This window comes from Vulpes vulpes, chromosome 10, assembly GCF_048418805.1.
Source record: "Vulpes vulpes isolate BD-2025 chromosome 10, VulVul3, whole genome shotgun sequence".
Lineage (NCBI taxonomy): Eukaryota > Metazoa > Chordata > Mammalia > Carnivora > Canidae > Vulpes > Vulpes vulpes.
Window position 1 is genome coordinate 16,309,408 of NC_132789.1, and position 16,746 is coordinate 16,326,153.

General features: G+C 50.9%; 2 protein-coding genes across 18 annotated transcripts in view; both read right to left on the minus strand.

Moving 5' to 3' along the window:
• Positions 1 to 821: 821 nt before the first annotated feature.
• Positions 822 to 5,970, minus strand: RPLP0 (ribosomal protein lateral stalk subunit P0). Its single transcript, XM_026015872.2, has 8 exons — positions 5,882 to 5,970; positions 5,501 to 5,602; positions 3,940 to 4,115; positions 3,742 to 3,829; positions 3,450 to 3,596; positions 3,156 to 3,341; positions 1,411 to 1,551; positions 822 to 1,054 (listed from the first exon to the last, which is right to left on the minus strand). Exons 2-8 carry the CDS (start codon positions 5,552 to 5,554, stop codon positions 893 to 895), a joined length of 954 nt encoding a protein of 317 aa, XP_025871657.1. The 5' UTR covers positions 5,555 to 5,602; positions 5,882 to 5,970; the 3' UTR covers positions 822 to 892.
• Positions 5,971 to 9,409: 3,439 nt separating this feature from the next.
• Positions 9,410 to 16,746, minus strand: part of PXN (paxillin) — a 66,216-nt gene continuing 58,879 nt past the window's right edge. For 9 of the 17 annotated variants that reach the window (XM_072722980.1, XM_072722974.1, XM_072722972.1 and 6 more), the window contains 5 exons: positions 13,671 to 13,841; positions 13,347 to 13,520; positions 12,741 to 12,822; positions 12,423 to 12,571; positions 9,410 to 11,547 (listed from right to left, as the gene is read on the minus strand). In XM_072722980.1, the coding sequence (XP_072579081.1) occupies positions 11,281 to 11,547; positions 12,423 to 12,571; positions 12,741 to 12,822; positions 13,347 to 13,520; positions 13,671 to 13,841 (843 nt within the window). In that variant the 3' untranslated portion in view covers positions 9,410 to 11,280. Of the gene's footprint in view, positions 11,548 to 12,422; positions 12,572 to 12,740; positions 12,823 to 13,346; positions 13,521 to 13,670; positions 13,842 to 14,120; positions 14,220 to 14,840; positions 15,138 to 15,367; positions 15,644 to 16,746 lie in introns of all 17 variants that reach the window. The other 8 variants (XM_072722969.1, XM_072722967.1, XM_072722965.1 and 5 more) reach the window with 3 other exon arrangements.

Consider the following 16,746-nt stretch of genomic DNA (forward strand, 5'->3'; position numbering starts at 1 on the left):
CTGCACAGCTTAGCTCTTGGCCCTCTTAGCAGTGGCCTCCCAACCATAGTCAGAAACCCAGTTACAACAAATACCTTTACATCAGGACCCAGTACATATTTCTAACCAGAAGGAAAACACCTACCCATGCAGCAATCATTTTCTTAGTCACCACCTCTCAAGAATTGGATCTCCATGGTTAGATAATGCACTGGCATCATCCCAACAGACACTACACCTACTCAAAAGTATCTTAGAGGGACCCAGGCTAGTGGCCAGATGGCCATGGAAATAAGAAACCTGGTATCATAGAAAGAGTTAGGGGCGCTGGCTGCTCTGTCAGTGGAGCATGCACCTCTTAATCTCTGGGTTATGAGTTTGATCTGAGTTGGGTGAAGAGATTACTTAAAAATAAAATCCTTAGAAAATAGTTAAAGCTGGGTGGTACTGAATGCTGGGAAAGCAGCACCTCACTTAATTACAAAAAGAACACTGGAAAGAAAAAAAAAAAAAGGAGGGATCCCTGGGTGGCGCAGCGGTTTGGCGCCTGCCTTTAGCCCAGGGCGCGATCCTGGAGACCCGGGATCGAATCCCACATCGGGCTCCCGGTGCATGGAGCCTGCTTCTCCCTCTGCCTGTGTCACTGCCTCTCTCTCTCTCTCTCTCTCTCTGTGACTATCATAAATAAAGTTAAAAAAAAAATAAAATGTTTAAAAAAAAAAAAAAAAAAAAAAGGAAAGAAACATCCACTTCAAATAAAGCTCTACTGCTCTACCATGGCTCTAATGTCTAGTATACAGCACTGTAAACCTCAACAAGTACAAAATGAAAAGTTCAGAGACTTTTAAGAGAAGTAAGCCTTTATTTCCTTGTTTCACAAATAAACTTGGCTGAATTGGTTGCTTTTTGGTGATTAGTCAAAGAGACCAAATCCCATATCCTCGTCCGATTCCTCCGACTCTTCCTTTGCTTCAACCTTGGCTGGGGCTGCGGCAGCAGCAGGTGCAGCAGTGGTGGCAGCAGCCACAGGAGCAGCAGCCACAAATGCAGATGGATCAGCCAAGAAGGCCTTGACCTGAAGCAAGCGGAAAAGTTCATGATCAAAATGGTCACCCACAACCCCTACTAACCACAACCCCTCAGCTCTAGCTCAATGGCCAACAACTTCTAAGCCACTGAAGCCTTCCCCAGAAATGATCAGGCAAGACAGCTTGAGTATGGCCTGGTAAGTCTTAAGCCCCACTCTTACCCATCAACTAACCTCTTCCAGTCTCCTGTTATTTTTAAAGTCCAGGACACACCTCCCCTGCTCCCAGCTTAAGTATACTCTTAAAAACGTATCTGCTTTGTAAAATACGATTAAAGCACAACTCCACACACTGCCATCCATTTATCCCATTTAAGGCCACTGTGGTCCTAGTGGGTTTTTACCTTTTCAGCAAGTGGAAAGGTGTAATCAGTTTCCACAGACAAAGCCAGGACCCGCTTGTATCCATTGATGATAGAATGGGGCACTGATGCAACAGTCGGGTAACCTATCTGCAGACATACGCTGGCAACGTTGCGGACACCCTAGAGAGAGGAAGAAATTACATTTCATTTTTTAAAAAAATTTTAAAAGACTATTTATTTATTAAAGAGAAGACAGAGAGAGAGAGAGAGAGAGAGAGAGACAGACAGAGACACACAGAGGGAGAAGCAGGTTCCATGCAGGGAGGCCAATGTGGGACTCGATCCCAGGTCTCCAGGATCAAGCCCTGGGCTGAAGGTGGCGCTAAACCGCTTAGCCACCTGGGCCGCCCAGAAATTACATTTCAGTTGAGGTATCTTACAGACAAGACCGTGAAGCTCAAGCAAAGTTCAACAGCAGATAAGACTTCAAGACTGACTTGCTGTGTCTCACACCAAATGCTCCTGGCAGGGCAATTCTTTTTTTTTTTTGGCAGGGCAATTCAGACCCAGTAATTCATAAACATTTTTTGCCCTTACTCTAAACAGGAGTATTTCATACACAATGATGGCATTTACTTCAAAAGTCACCATTCTGTCATCATTCAGTTCCATGAGAAAAAAAAAAAAAGTTAAACTAATTAGTTTAACTAAACTAATTTCATCCACCATGAAATTTCCAAAAACAGCAGTATACGTAACTGCACATTTCTCATTTGTCCAAGAAAAGGAATTACATCTTTTATCACCTTACTTATCCACTTAAATTTTTAATGCCAATGCCTGGGTGGCTCAGCAGTTGAGCATCTGCATTCAGGTCAGGATATGATCTCAGTTCTGGGATCGAGTCCTGCATCGGGCTCCTGTATGGAGGCTGATTCTCCTCCGGCTGCCTATGTCTCTGCCTCTCTGTCTCTCGTTAATAAACAAAACCTTAAAAAAATTTTAATGGTAAAATCTTTTTATTTTAAAGATTTAATTATCTACTCATGAAGACAGAGAGAGAGAGAGGCAGAGACACAGGCAGAGGGAGAAGTAGGCTCCCCACAGGGAGCCCAATTCGGGACTCAATCCCGGATCCCGGGATCACGCCCTGAGCTGAAGGTGGACCCTCAACTGCTGAGCCATCCAGGTGTCCCTAATGGCAAAATCTAAGCAAGCTAATCTCAGATAAAGTCAGTTCTCCCCAAACAGGGTGCTTGGCAATAACATTTACGTATCACACAGTCCTCACTTTTCTTTCTTCTTTGACTCAGGATACTACTCAAAAATTCCATGTTTTATTACAGTCGGTAGAATAACAACGGCCCTCACTACGTGCCCAGAGCTGCTAGAAGGCTTTCTATTCGTTAATTCCTTAAATCCGGGACGCCTGGGTGGCTCAGTGATTGAGCATCTGCCTTTGGCTCAGGGTGTGATCCTGGGATCATGGAGGAGTCCCACATTGGACTCCCTATGGGGAACATGTTTCTCCCTCTGCCTATTTCTCTGCCTAGGTCTCTCAGGAATAAATAGATCTTAAAAAAAAAAAAAACCAAACTCTCTAAAACTTCAACAACCTTATATTATTTTTATATAATTGCTGTTCTACAGATGAGGTAACTAAACAGATTAAATAACCATCTTGATTATGCGGCTGATTTCAGCTGCACAGCCGGAATCCAGTCTGAAGCTAGCCGTACTCTGAACCATTAATGTACCAAGGGCCTGAAATGGACAGCTTGTACCTCCAGGAAGCGAGAATGCAGAGTTTCCTCTGTGATGTCAAGCACTTCAGGGTTGTAGATGCTGCCATTATCAAACACCTGCTGGATGATCAGCCCAAAGGAGAAGGGGGAGATGTTCAGCATGTTGAGCAGTGTGGCTTCGCTGGCTCCCACTTTGTCTCCGGTCTTAATCAGCTGCACATCGCTCTGAAGAACAAGTAACAGTGGGCGTCAACACCTGAACAGCCAGCAGGTCCACAGCAACCAAGCCCCCACCACTTGCCTGGCTAGCGCTGGCCAGCCAAGTCCACTCACCAAGATTTCAATGGTGCCCCTAGAGATCTTAGTGGTAATGCCTAAAGCCTGGAAGAAAGAGGTCTTCTCGGGCCCCAGACCTGTGTTCTGGGCTGGCACAGTGACTTCACATGGAGCTATGGCACCAGCACGGGCAGCAGCAGGAACCTGAAGGGAAACAATATTAAGAAGTCTCAAAAAAAAAAAAAAAAAAGAAGTCTCCTCTCCACAAATACAAGCTGAAAATGGTCAATTTTCCTTGTAAGAAGCCAAATTAATTACGAGACTCTAGCCAACCTGATTATCTTCTTACCTTATTGGCCAGCAGCATGTCCCTGATCTCAGTGAGGTCCTCCTTGGTGAATACAAAGCCCACATTCCCCCGGATATGAGGCAACAGTCTGCAAAGAAAATTTACAAGAATGTCACCATTCAGTACTGATTCTTCTCTGGGAAAGGGGAGAAGGGTACCGAGAAAGGAGGACAAAGATGCCCAGGAGAATGAACTGACTTCTCCAGGGCTGGGTTGTTCTCCAGATGCCCTCGGATGGCCTTGCGCATCATGGTGTTCTTGCCCATCAGCACGACAGCCTTCCCTCGGAGGGACATGCGGATCTGCTGCATCTGCTTTGAACCCACATTGTCTGCTCCCACAATGAAGCATTTTGGATAATCATCCAAAAGTTGCTACAAAGACAAGCCAGAAACAACGTTTAGCAGGAGGAAAGAGAAACATCAAGAAAAACCAAACCCCATAATCACTGGCTTCCATCTCACTCCCTTCCTTCTAGGCTTTTTAAGTGACTCAGAAATTGGGACAAGTCCTCCCACTGGGAGCTACGAGTTGTAAAACTGTCAAATTTATCAAAGATTTGTACACTGAGTACGAATAGTGAAAATGAAGTTTCTAATTCAATCCCCCAATTTATTTTTTTTATCGTAACATTCATTTTTGCGGCGCCTGCATGGCTCAGTTAAGCGTCTGCCTTTGCCTCAGGTCATGATCCCAGGGTCCCTGCATTGGGCCTCCTGTTCATGCTCTCTCAAGACTTTATTTATTCCTGAGAGAGAAACAAGCAGAGACAGAAGCAGAGGGAGCAGCAGCCTCCATGCATGAAGCCCGATGTGGGACTGGATCCCGGGATCTCACTCTGAGCCAAAGGGCGAGATCCTGGGATCTCAAGATAATCTTCCCCAATTTTTAGGGATTCATTAAATGGCTGCATCAACAACAACAACAACAAAAAGCCATCCCAAAAAAGGTAGGCTTACCGCAGTAAACAAATACCAATAATATAAACACAACAAAACGCTACTTGCAGGATCTAGATTGTGGATATGGGACTACTGGACAATTCTTTTAAGTTTTCTGTGTCTGAAAACTTTCATGATAAATAGGGTAGAAGAGACTAAGCTCCACAAGGCAGCCTAATGCCTGCAAAACAGGATGGTCTGCATTTCTGGGCAGGGAGGATTCCCCCACCCCCAAGACCATCCATGAGAACACATTAACGGGATTTTTTTTTTTTTTTAAGATTTGAGAAGAAGGTGCACTCAGGAGCAGGGAGGGGCTGAGGGCCAAGCAAACCCCCCACTGAGCAGGGAGCCCCAAGCGGGGCTAGTACCCAGGACCCTGGGATCATGATCCCAGCGGAAATAGGCAGATGCTTCACTGTCTGAGCCACCCAAGTACCCATGAGGTGTTTGGTATCTTGATAAGACCTAATATGCAACAAGTTACCACTTTATAATGAGTCACTCATTGGCTCAGACGTTCCCAAAATGGGGGCATAAGAGCATTTAGTATAAATGCTATTTGGAAGCCAGACAGACCGGAGTATGAATGCTGTCATCTTAGGAGCCACTCAACCTGCCTGAGCCCATTTACCTGCAACAAGGAGGGGAGGAGGCGCAGATCTCTGCACACTGAGAAAATTAAACGAGATTTGCCTAAAATGGTCATTTAGTAGCCGGTACCCAGGAGATGCTCAACACCCGACAGCTCACGGTCCCTGTCAGTGCCCAGGGCCCAAGCAGCAAAACGGGTTACCGCGACCCATCTCCGCACTTACGATGATCTTAAGGAAGTAGTTGGATTTCCAGGTCGCCCTGTCTTCCCTGGGCATCACGGCGGTGCGTCAGGGATTGCCACGCAGGGTTTAAAGACGATGTCACTGCGGGGAGAGAGGGAGCTCAGACAGCCCTCGACACCCGTCACCTCGGCCCCACCGGGCTCCAAGCCCGAGGCCTATGCGGGGCGGGCCACACGTGAGCGCCCGCCCGCCCGGCTCGGGGTTGCCGCCGTCGCCGCCACTCGGGGAGCGCAAGCCCCCGCCGAGGCCCCAGGCCCAAGAGCCCGAGAGCCCTGGGCCCGCCCCCTCCCGAGATCTCACAAAGAGCCCCCCCATCTCCCCGCGGCCAGGGCCCGGACCGACGGGAGCGGCCACACGAACCTCCCACGAGGACGCCTGGAGAGAGGAGGGCCGCGCGCCGGCGCACACCTTTTATATGTGAGCGGAGCGGCCAATCAAAAGACCCAGACAGTCTCCCCACCCCTTAGCTGGCGCCGACGCCTGTCTGGTGACGCCACCCTGAGGTCGACAGCCATTGGACGATGGTGCTGCCACTCTAGACAACGGGAAGCCGCCTTTAAACCAAGCGGTTAAGGAAGACGCTGTTTCCTGTTGGAGGAGCCGGCTCAGAGCTGCTGCCCTCTGCTGGGCTGGAGGTGCTCGGGTGCAAGAGCTAGAGCTCGCGAGCTGAGCGTCGTTTCCGCCTGCCCCCTGGCCAAACCGCAAACTGAAAAGAATACTATGTGGAACTGAGGAATAATTGCACATGCTTTTTAGAAACAGCATGGTCCCTGGTCTACTTGACAATTTGTTCTTCTCCCTACCAAAACGGAGGAACCCTTTAAAACCTAAGTCACTGGGCCGCCCCGGTGGCTCAGCGGTTTAGCACTTGCCTTGGGCCTAGGGCGTGACCCTGGAGACCCGGGATCGAGACCCGGAATCGAGTCCCACGTCAGGCTCCCTGCATGGAGCCTGCTTCTCCCTCTGCCTGTGTCTCTGCCTCTCTCTCTGTCTCTCATGAATAAATAAATTATTTAAAAACAACAACAACAAAACTAAGTCAGGGGCACCTGGGTAGCTCAGTCGGTTAAGTGCTTTAGGCTCTTGTCATGATCCCAGGGTCCTGGGATCCAGCTGCGCATGGAGCTCCCTGCTCAGCGGGGAGCCTGCTTCTGCCGCTCCCTCCTGTTTCTGCTCTCTAATAAATAAATAAAATCTTTACAAAATAAATAAAACCTAAGTCAGATCATTACCTCATCTCAAAATTCCTCAAAGGTTTCCCATTTCCTCAGTATAAAAGCCTAAAACTTAAACTGTGTACGATCTGCTCTGGACCTCCCCCTCTGTAATCTCGACTGACTCCTGACTCATTCCCTTCCAGCCTGTCGAGGCTCTTTGCGTTTTTCCAAAGCATGCTCCCACTTGAGGGGTGTTGCACTAGCTAGTGCCTCTTCCTGGAAGGCTTGCTGACATCCACAAAAGTAACTCAACTTCATCAAGTCTTGGCTCAAATATCATGTGTTCAAAAGAGCCCTACCCTAATTGCCCTGTTTAAAATTACCCAAAAAATCCACTACCACTCCTCCCTTAACTCTGTTCTGTTTTTAAGGTAGCACTTACACCTTTTTCTTCTTTTCCTTTTTTTAGCACTTACATCTTGTAACAGTGTATAATTTACTATGTTGTTAGTTGTCTGTCTCTCCCTGCGGGAATGCAGGCTTCCCAAAGCAGAGCCATTTGTCTTGTGCCTGGCACATAGCAGGCATATAACAAATATTTATTGAGTGAATGAATGCAAGGTTTGCAGTCAGAAGGCCTAGATCCTTCTTCTACCACCTGCTAACTGTGTAACTGTGTCCATCCTAGGAAGCAATTGATTGATTTTTAAGATTTTATTTATTTATTCATGAGAGACACAGAGAGAGAGGCAGAGACAAGCAGGCTCCTCACAGGGAGCCTGATGCAGGACAATCCTTGGACTGGGATCACTCCCTGAGCCGAAGGCAGACACTCAACCACCAAGCCACTCAGGTGTCCCTTAGGAAGTAATTTCATCTTGCTGACCCTCCGTTTCCCTTTCCTTAACTGTAAAAATGGGAGTAATGAAGTATCCCCATTTTAGAGTTGCTATGAGGATTAAATGAGATATGTGTTAAGACTTTAATATAGTCCCTGGAATGTAGGCAGAAATCACTAAATTCTTGTTTCTGGGATCCCTGGGTGGCGCAGCGGTTTGGCGCCTGCCTTTGGCCCAGGGCACGATCCTGGAGACCCGGGATCGAATCCCACATCGGGCTCCCGGTGCATGGAGCCTGCTTCTCCCTCTGCCTGTGTCTCTGCCCCTCTCTCTCTCTCTGTGACTATCATTAAAAAAAAAAAATTAAAAAAAATTCTTGTTTCTTTTATTATACATTCATTCAACACTTATTTGAATATTTGTGCTATATATATCTATATGTTTTTTTTGGTAATGATTGAGGTAGATTCTAGGCCTGAAGGAGTGTTTCTATCTTGACCCTTTCAAGTTAGAAATTTCTGTGTTTTTCAAAGCTTCTGATGTTGCTTCTGGTGACCAGCTGTTTAGAGGACTGTTAGAGTCAATTACTGCTAAGATCTTATTTTTTTAAGATCTCTTTTTAATGACAATATATTACTGCACGCTCAGCATTGCACTAAGTACTTTGTCCACATTAGTGCTGTGAATCCTTGCAACAATTCCCTGAGGAGGTACAGTATTAGCATTTCCGTTCATCAATGATAAAATTCACAGAGAGGTTAAACAACTTGCTCAAGCCCCAATAAACACTGACTCGGGAAATGAAATCTAGGAGCAAGTTCAAAGCCCATGGGCTTCACGATGCTATACATTGCCTTATAAATTCTGAGGCTGTCTCTCCCTAAATGCCCTTTTTCAACTATATACATACTCACATGGTACCTTTCCAAGGACATCCTGGCTCTGATGATATAAATATCTCGAATTGTAGTACATCAATATAATGGAATATCATGAAGCCATTAAAAAATGATGCAGGTCTCTATTTATTGGCATGGGAAAATACAAAGTACAGTTGAGTGAAAAAGCAAATTACAGTGAAACGTGCCATATCCATTTCTATAAATAAAATGAATTCAACATGGTCCAGAAGAATAAACCATCAGCACTTTCAGTGATGGTCAAAGGTACTTTCCACTTGAGTGCACCGTGAAATGGCCAAGATTCCAACTAAAATTCAACATGCTGCTTTTGGAAAACCATTCTAGAGAACGGAGAAATTATGAAGCATCTCAAAGGGGGAACAGTGCTATCCAGAAAGCTCCTGGGGCCCAGGACTAGACCTGTGGCTCAGACAAGGAGAAAGCATGCAAATATGGACACGACCACCAGGGGGCAGAAAAGACCCACCCTCAACTGTAAATTTGCCAACTTCCGCTGGGAAGGTTCCACACCCAAGGTGTGGTGCCAGCACGTGGGGTGGGGGGTGTCTGGCCAAAGCAGGAACACAGGCAGAGGCAAGCCCTGGGTTCACATCCTGCCTCTGCTCACTCAGGACCGTTTTGTGCATGTCAGTTCTCTTCTCTGAACCTCTTTCCGGAGCTGTAAATAAGGGTGAGGCCACCCACAGGCCCACCTGAGGGTGCCCTCAGCAAGTCTACAAGCAAAGCACTAGGGCAGGGCCTGAGCCACACAGGGCCCAACAACACTGCTCCCCCTGCATTTCCTCACCAGCTGCTGAGAGAAATGCAAAGCTCACGCAGGAATCCCATCCCCCGGGGCTGTCTGCCTCAAATAAGGGAACATCACTGAGTTACCTTCAATATGGTCCCCCTGAGTCTGGGGAGGGTTTGGTCTCTCTTCTGGTACTAAGTTGCTACCTTAGACTGCCAAGAAAAGGAACTAGGCATGGGTGAAAATAATGGCAAACTTTATTGGCATAAATCACAGGAATTGACATGGGGAAAAGCCAGGTTAGAAGTTTACAGAGAAAAAAATAAAATCAAATCAAATAACCATTGACCCAGAGGGTGGACCCCAGACACCCCAGTCCCCCTAGGGGAGGGGCCTGGGGCAGGTCACTGTAAACAGAGCAATAAGGCCTATGGGTGGAGTGGAGACATCAGACCTTTGGAGGGGCCCAGCTGACCTCCTCAGACCGGGGCTGCTTCCAGTCCTGCCTCAAAGGAGGGGACCCTCTTCTGAGACCCCACATGCTCAGCCTCTGCTGAGAGGCTAGTGAAGTGGTCTGGACCTTCCTCACTTTAGACCCCACGGGGGCCCCTTTCTGCTGACTCAGAAGCCCAGGCCTACCTGTTCCTGTTTCATCCTTGGGGGACAGAGCTCTGGGGGCTTCCTGCTACTTTAGCAGGATCCTGTCCCTCTGCCCAGAGTCCTATCGGGCCGTGTTGCCACATCCTGGGCCCTTTCCCCTAGACCTCCAGTCTCCAGGGAGGGCAGGAAATTTGGGGAAACGGTGGGCCCAGTGGAACCAACAAAAACAATGGTCAAAACAACACACCAGCTTTCTTGACAAGTCAGAAAAGCGGTGTGGAGGCCAAGAATGTTCAATGGGTTCTCTTGTTGCCAAAAAGTTCACAGGGGAGCAAGGCTCCTGATGCCTTACTCGGGCAGGAATCAGCACCCCTAAAGTATACTTTCCCCTTTTCCTCCCTCAGGCACAGGACAGATGAGGTTCAGAGTTCTAGGCCCCAAAGGGCAAGACATCCTGAGGCCAGTGTCATTAAGAGCTTGCTGGCCCAGGTAGTATCCAGGAAGGGGTTTTAAAATACAGCAGTTTATAAAACAGTCCTGGTGAGCTGTGAAGTTAAGGAAGGGGAGTCAGAAAGCTGCTCCCAATTCACCTGCTTGTGCTAAGAAAAAATAAAATACAAATTGCTTCCCCACCCCAAGCCCTCAGTACAAGGCAAACCCCATACCACAGCCATCATCACCAACAGGACCAGTGGCCATGGATGAGAAGAGTACAAAAAGGGACAGCTTTAAAATCTCTTCAAAATCATTTTGTATAGAGAAGTAAAAGCAACTCAAGACAATATGAATTCAAACCTCAGTGTAGAAATCTATCAAAGTCGATACAGTGTCCAGGCACGGGGTGAAACTCCCCACCTCACACCACCCCAGAGATGGAGGAAGTGACTATAAAACATTATTGCTGGAGAGAGGCCTTTCTCAGTAGAACCAGAGCAGTTGTGGGGGTTTGGGGGGCAGCTGCCCAGGCCTGGGGAGACTGGAAGGGCAAGAGGAGCCCGAGAAACCCTCTGTGGCCCCTCGAACACTTCCACCCTTGGACAGATGGATTTATGCTGGCATTGTCTGAAGGGAGTGGGTATCCCCCATTACTCTCAGGACAAGGATAATTAGGTTGGGACTGGGTGGGGGAGAAGGATAAAAAAAGACCCCATCTGACCCTGCCTGCCCTTCCCCTGGCTCCACTGCCAAAATATGAGTAAGAGATGGCTCCAGTGTGGGGTGCTGGCCTGGCCAGGCGGGTGCAAGGGGACAGACGCAGTGGAGGCTGGGGCCCTCCAGCCTCCACCTCCAGGGAGGATGAAGAGCTGACAGCCTGGGGAGGGCTGCAGGAGAACAAAGGCCCAGAGGCTCCGGCAGGGGAAAGAAGAGCAGGCCCTCTTGTCATCCTGCACCAGCCAAAGACATGCGTTCCAGTTGCAGTTGGGTTTGTCCCTTCACCCCTGGGCAAGGCCTCTGGGTCACAGTAGCAGTTGGGGAGGCTGGGCCAGGGCAGGGGGGCCATGGAGGGTGCCTAGCAGAAGAGTTTGAGGAAGCAGTTCTGACAGTAAGGCTTGTCGTTCTGCTCCTTGAAGGTGCCCTTGTTGAGCTGCTTGAGGCAGAAGGCACAGACGAAGTGCTCCGGGTGGAACTTCTTGGCCATGGCGGTGATGCAGCGGCCCGTGATGGGTTTCTGGCAGCCAGAGCAGAGTGAGCCTCGCCGCTCATGATAGTGCACCTCACAGTAGGGCTGCCCATCGTGCTCGAAGAAGCTGCCATTGACGAAGGGCGTGAAGCACTCCTGCCAGGCAGAAGGGGGTGAAGGGGGCTCAGGCCGGGGCTAGGGGCTGAGGCCTCTGCCACTGGGATGGGCAGAAGACAGTCATGGTCATGACTCTCACTTGCAGAGCACTTCATACGTGCCAAGCGCTGCACTAAACACTGACTAGATTCTCCCAACAGGGGAGGCAAATGAGGCTTAGAAGTTCAGTGACTTGCCTAAGATCACACAGCTAGCTACTAAGTTGCACAGCCTGGACTCTAGCATAGGTCTGACTCCTGGGCAAGTGGCTGCAACACTGTGCCCAGAAACCAAGCTGCATACTTGGGAATAAAAGGCACTGAGAAGGAACGCCTCAGTGGCTCAGTGGCTCAGTGGCTGAGTGTCTGCCTTCAGCTCGGGGCATGATCCCGGGGTCCTGGGATCAAGTCCTGCATTGGGCTCCACCCAGGAAGCCTGCTTCTCTCTCTGCCTATGTCTCTGCCTCTCTTTGTGTGTCTCTCATGAATAAATAAATGAAATATTTGGGGACCGGGGGAAGGCACTGAGAAGTCCTGCAGTGAGTAGTGTTTCCCAAACTTATCTGGTCTGAGAGCCCTTGTCAGACCCTTAACATCTGTGGACTCCCATTACCACCAGAACACAGTTTAGAGACCAGTGCCTATTTCCACTGTAGCTTATCCACACAGCACAAAGCTGGGGGATGTACCTAGCTTCCTCTTGGTTTCTCCCAGCCTCACTCTGAGCCTTGGCCCAGGACCCACTGTACCCCCTATCTGCTCACCCCTTTAAGAATCCCCAAGTTAGATCCAGAGAGCATAAGGGGGTGAGGATAGGGGGGACCTTTTCTCCCAGTTGCCCACTCCCAGCTCCCTCCAGACAAGGGGGCTCCTTACCCGGCACACAAAGCATTCAGGATGCCAGAGAGTGTTTAGGGCCGAGATGTAGTTCTCCAGGATGGCCCGGGCACAGCCGCCACACTTGGGCGCAAACATGTCAAAGTAATCCTTCCGGCAGTAAGCCTTGCCATCTTTCTCATGGAACCCTGAGAAGTAGGGGTTTGGGGGGCTGAGTGAGAGGAGCTCCATCTCCTCTAGAGATGGAGCTATCCTGACTCAAACAACTGCAGTCTCCTGCCCCTGCTTCCCAGGAGCAGCAGGGGCGGGGGCGGGGGAGGGGCAGCAGGGTAGTCTGCCTGTGGGTCATAGTCATACCTTCAGGACCAAAGAAGGCCCCACACTGGGCGCAGAAGAAGTGCTCAGGGTGCCACGTCCGGTCAAGGGCTGTCACCACTTTCTGTGAAAGCAAGGTGTGGGATCAGAGCTCAGGTCCCACAGCAGAGACTCCCAGGCAGGACTGTCTTTCCCGCCCCCACCCTACCCAAAGATCAAGTCTCTCCTCACTGTGCTCTCATTACTACCAGGAATTCCAATTTAGTGAAGGGCTGTGACATGCCAGCCACACTCTCTCCTCATGGATCTTCACATGCAGTTAATGTCACAGGTTCTATTGTGACTCCCATTATATAAATGGAGGTATCAACCACAGGAGAGTGAGGGAGCCAGCACTCCATTCCATTTATCGGGGCAGGACTCCTAACCCCTGGTTTCTGCTCCTAACCCAGCAGAAAGGAATCTGGTGTGGGAGGTGGAAGGGCGGCGGAAGGGGCCTACACCCAGCCCGGGTGTGAATTCCAGTCCCATTTCCTAGCTGTGTAAGCTTGAGCATAAGTGACCTCTTTGAGCATCAGGTGGCACAGACAACAGTGAAGAAGGAATGTGCCAGCACAGCTGGCCTCCTGCCATGCCACAGGGACTCACATCCAGGATGGGACCGTTGCAGTAGTAGCAGCGTGGAGAGAAGAGGTTGTGATAGTCCTTTTCACAGTAGGGCTGTCCATCCCGCTCAAAGAAGTTCCGGGATCCAATCTCCTCTTGGCAGTGGGTGCAGACGAAGTGCTCCGGGTGCCACGTCTTTCCCATAGCAGTCACGACCTGACAAAGGAGGCAGAACGTGGCTCGGGGCCCTGCCTACTGTGGAGCACCCTCCCCAGAGGAGCAAAGCTCCCTGTGCCACTGCAGCTCCCACCCCCACCCCCATCCCCTTCCCCTTCCCCCCACCCACTCCACTGCCACCTTCATCACCTGCCCAGCAATGGGCTTCTTGCAGGCCCCGCAGACCCCTTTGGCAACCGTGGCAACCCCCAGTTTGTTCAGGTCAGACTGTAGGCTCCCCAGCATACTATCCAGCTGGCTCCCAGGCTTTGGGGGCCCCCCGGGGGGAGAGCTGCTCCCCGTCTTCCCCTGGGCCATGAACTGTGGAGAGAGAGAGAGAGAGGCAGTCAGGACTTCCAGGCCTGGGATGATGCCTTGTGGCACCATGGCACCGCGGCACTGGGGGCTCGTCTCCCTCCTGGACAGATGGGTCAATAGGGGCAAGCAGTACAACCTTTTTCAGAGCTTCTAGAGCCCGGAAGGAGGGAGTGGCCTCCACAAGACATCCTGGTGGTCAGAGGGCTCGAGGCACCCCACTGGCCTGACCAAGGCCCAGAAAACAGGCAAGCAGGACCCTAAGCCCCCAACCTCGGCACTGACCCCTCCCTCGTCCTGCCCTTCGGGACTGCTCTGCCTGTCGTTCAGAGGCCAGCCGGCCGCCCATGCTTCTCCATCCGCAATTTGTTCCAGGCCCTGGATCTTGGATAGGGGAGGAAACGAGGACAAGAAAATGTTTTTTAATTAAGGAAGAAAAAAAGACCTCAGTATCGGACCATTTCACAAAAGGGAATCTAGGATGAGGTAAGAGGTTTCCACCGCTGCCCTCCCACCCCCACCACCACTGGCACTACCAGAATCAGGAGGAAACGTCTAGGGAAAAATGACCCAGAAAGAGAGGCCCAGGGAGGGATGAAGGAGGGGAACAAGGTAAGCCAACTAAAGGCATGGACCCAGGAAAGGAAGGCAACAGGCGCTGAGAGCAAAGAGGCCTTCCAGGTACTGGCCCGGGAGCTGGAGGGGAGGAGCAGGCTTGGTTTCCCTTTTGGGAATGGTCTCCTCATTGGAGCCTGGGGCAGGGCCAAGGGGCATGGGGAAGGGGCAGCAGAGAGAAGCTCCACTGGGAAGCAAGACATCAAGGGGCTGGGAGAGTGAAGAGCAGGTTAAGAGAGGGTCCAGGGTCAAGGCATGGTCTACGGAAGGGCTGTGGTACTATCCTGACTTGTGGACGGAGGGCCAGAGGGTGTGTGCATGTCAATGTGCCCGCAGGTGTGCAGAGTGGGGATATAGCCCGGGCAGCAGGACAGGGACAGGGAGGCCTGCCTGCATCAGGGGGAAGAGCGGGTCCTCGTCAGTCTGGCAGCCCACGGACCTCGAGGTGAGGGGTGCAGGAGGGGGAGGGGCAGGGCCCTGCACACCCTCCTCCCGAAGCCTGGCTGCAGTGCTCGGGACCCCAGGGGAACCTCGGGCGACAGCAGAAGGCCCCAGGGGGGAGGGGGCACGCAGGCTGGGCGAGCAAGAAGAGTCTTTGCACTGCTGGAGCAAAGGGACAGGAGGAGGAGAAGCCAGAACAGAGAAGGTTCTTCTTAGGGGAACGGGGGAGCCAGGAGGGAAGACGACCTGGGAAGAAAGGAGGGAGAGATGAAGCAGAACGGAGGAGCAGGCAGTGGTGCCATCCCCAGGGTCCCCCCTGCGCCTTCCCACCCCGGCACCAACAGTGAGGCCAGGCTCACCAGACACAGGGTGCAGGACTCCTCCCCCTCTCCTTCCCCCACACAGTACATCTCCCTTCCTGGGGAGGAATCAAGATGCCTGCTGGCCCTGGCCCAGCCCCGGGCACTGCTCGCTACCTTCTCTACAAGCTGCCCCCCAGCCCGCCTCCCACGAGGCTGCACGGTGATGACGACGCCCTCTGTCCGCCAGTCCTCGGCAGAGGCCCCCGCCACCCCCGTGGCCTCCTCTGCCTCCGGCTGGATGCCCAGCCGCCCCTGCAGCTCTGCGATGAGCCGCTCCTGGGAAGGGGTCCTGCTCAGGGTGGCGGGATCCAGCCGGCGGCGAGGGGAGGGCTCCCGGGACATGGGGTGCGCGTGGCCTGTCTCCCGGCTTCTCCTGATCACAGAGCGGATCTGAGGGGGGAGGGGGAAGCCGTCACAGTCCCACTCGGGACTCAGCCGAGGCTGCTCAGTCCACACAAGGTGCCGCCGGCGGGAGAGAGCAGAACAAACTGCCCAAGAGCCAAGCTGAGGTGAGGTGGAGGCAGGGGGCAGAGCAGACACCCAATGCTCACCTCCAAGTCACCAACGACCTTGGGCAAGACTTCACTTTCAGGGGCATCAGCTTCCCTAAGCCTTGAAATGGGGTTAGAGTATTTTCTTGGCTGCCTAAAGGGGTTATGGCAAGATTATTTGAAAGGATGTAAGTGGACATTCCTGAAAAGGCATAAGGCTCTTTCTTTTTTTGGTCTGTAATAGAAAAAACGTGATCTTTCCTCTCGGTAAATCTTTTTTTTTTTTTCTTCAGTGTATTACAACCTGCTTGTTTGTAGTGGTTCTGGTTTTGTTTGTTGTTGCTTCACTTTGCTTTTGAAAAGGACATAAAATTTTAATCAACCAAGAAGCAAATAAGAATAGTAACGTCAGCCATGGCTTATTGAGGACCAAGAGCTGAGTTCTCAGCAGTTTCCAGGCATTACTTCATTTAACCCTTGGACATGATAGGGGGAAATGGTCTATTATAACTTCCCTTCTCTTCTTTTTTTTTTTTAAAGTAGGCTCCACGTCCAACATGGGGCTGGAACTCACGGTCCTGAGATCGAGAGTTATATGCTCTACTAACTGAGCTAGCCGGGCCCCCTTACTATTACCCCCATTTTAAAGATGAGAAAGCTGAGGCTGGTGGGGGATTGCCCAAGGTCACACAGGGTGGCAAGTACTGGAAGCGTGGCTTGAATTCAGTACTATCTGGTTCCAAAGCCCATGCTTTTAACCATTTTGCACACATCACCTCAGGAGGTCAGGGACAGCCCATCTAGAGGAAAGAGCCTTAAAACAAGCAAGAGGCAGGTTGTCACTAAGAGAATTTCCGGGGCCCAGAGGTTCCCTGCCCCACAGAACCCACTGCTGGTCAGTAGGGTCACAGGCCACGCAATCTTGGGATTTGCTGCCCAAGCAGACATGCACAGAGTGGGAGGCTGCATGCAGTTAGCCAGGAGTGGCCCACACTCAGGCCT

Bases quoted from the DNA above. Each gene is read 5' to 3' on its own strand.
- RPLP0 (XM_026015872.2), bottom strand. From the start codon at position 5,554: ATGCCCAGGGAAGACAGGGCGACCTGGAAATCCAACTACTTCCTTAAG. The intron at 3,830-3,939 runs GTCAGTTCATTC...TTTTCTTTGCAG, and splicing joins AACAACCCAGCCCTGGAGAA to ACTGTTGCCTCATATCCGGG. The intron at 3,342-3,449 runs GTGAGTGGACTT...CTTGTTCTTCAG, and splicing joins GGGGCACCATTGAAATCTTG to AGCGATGTGCAGCTGATTAA.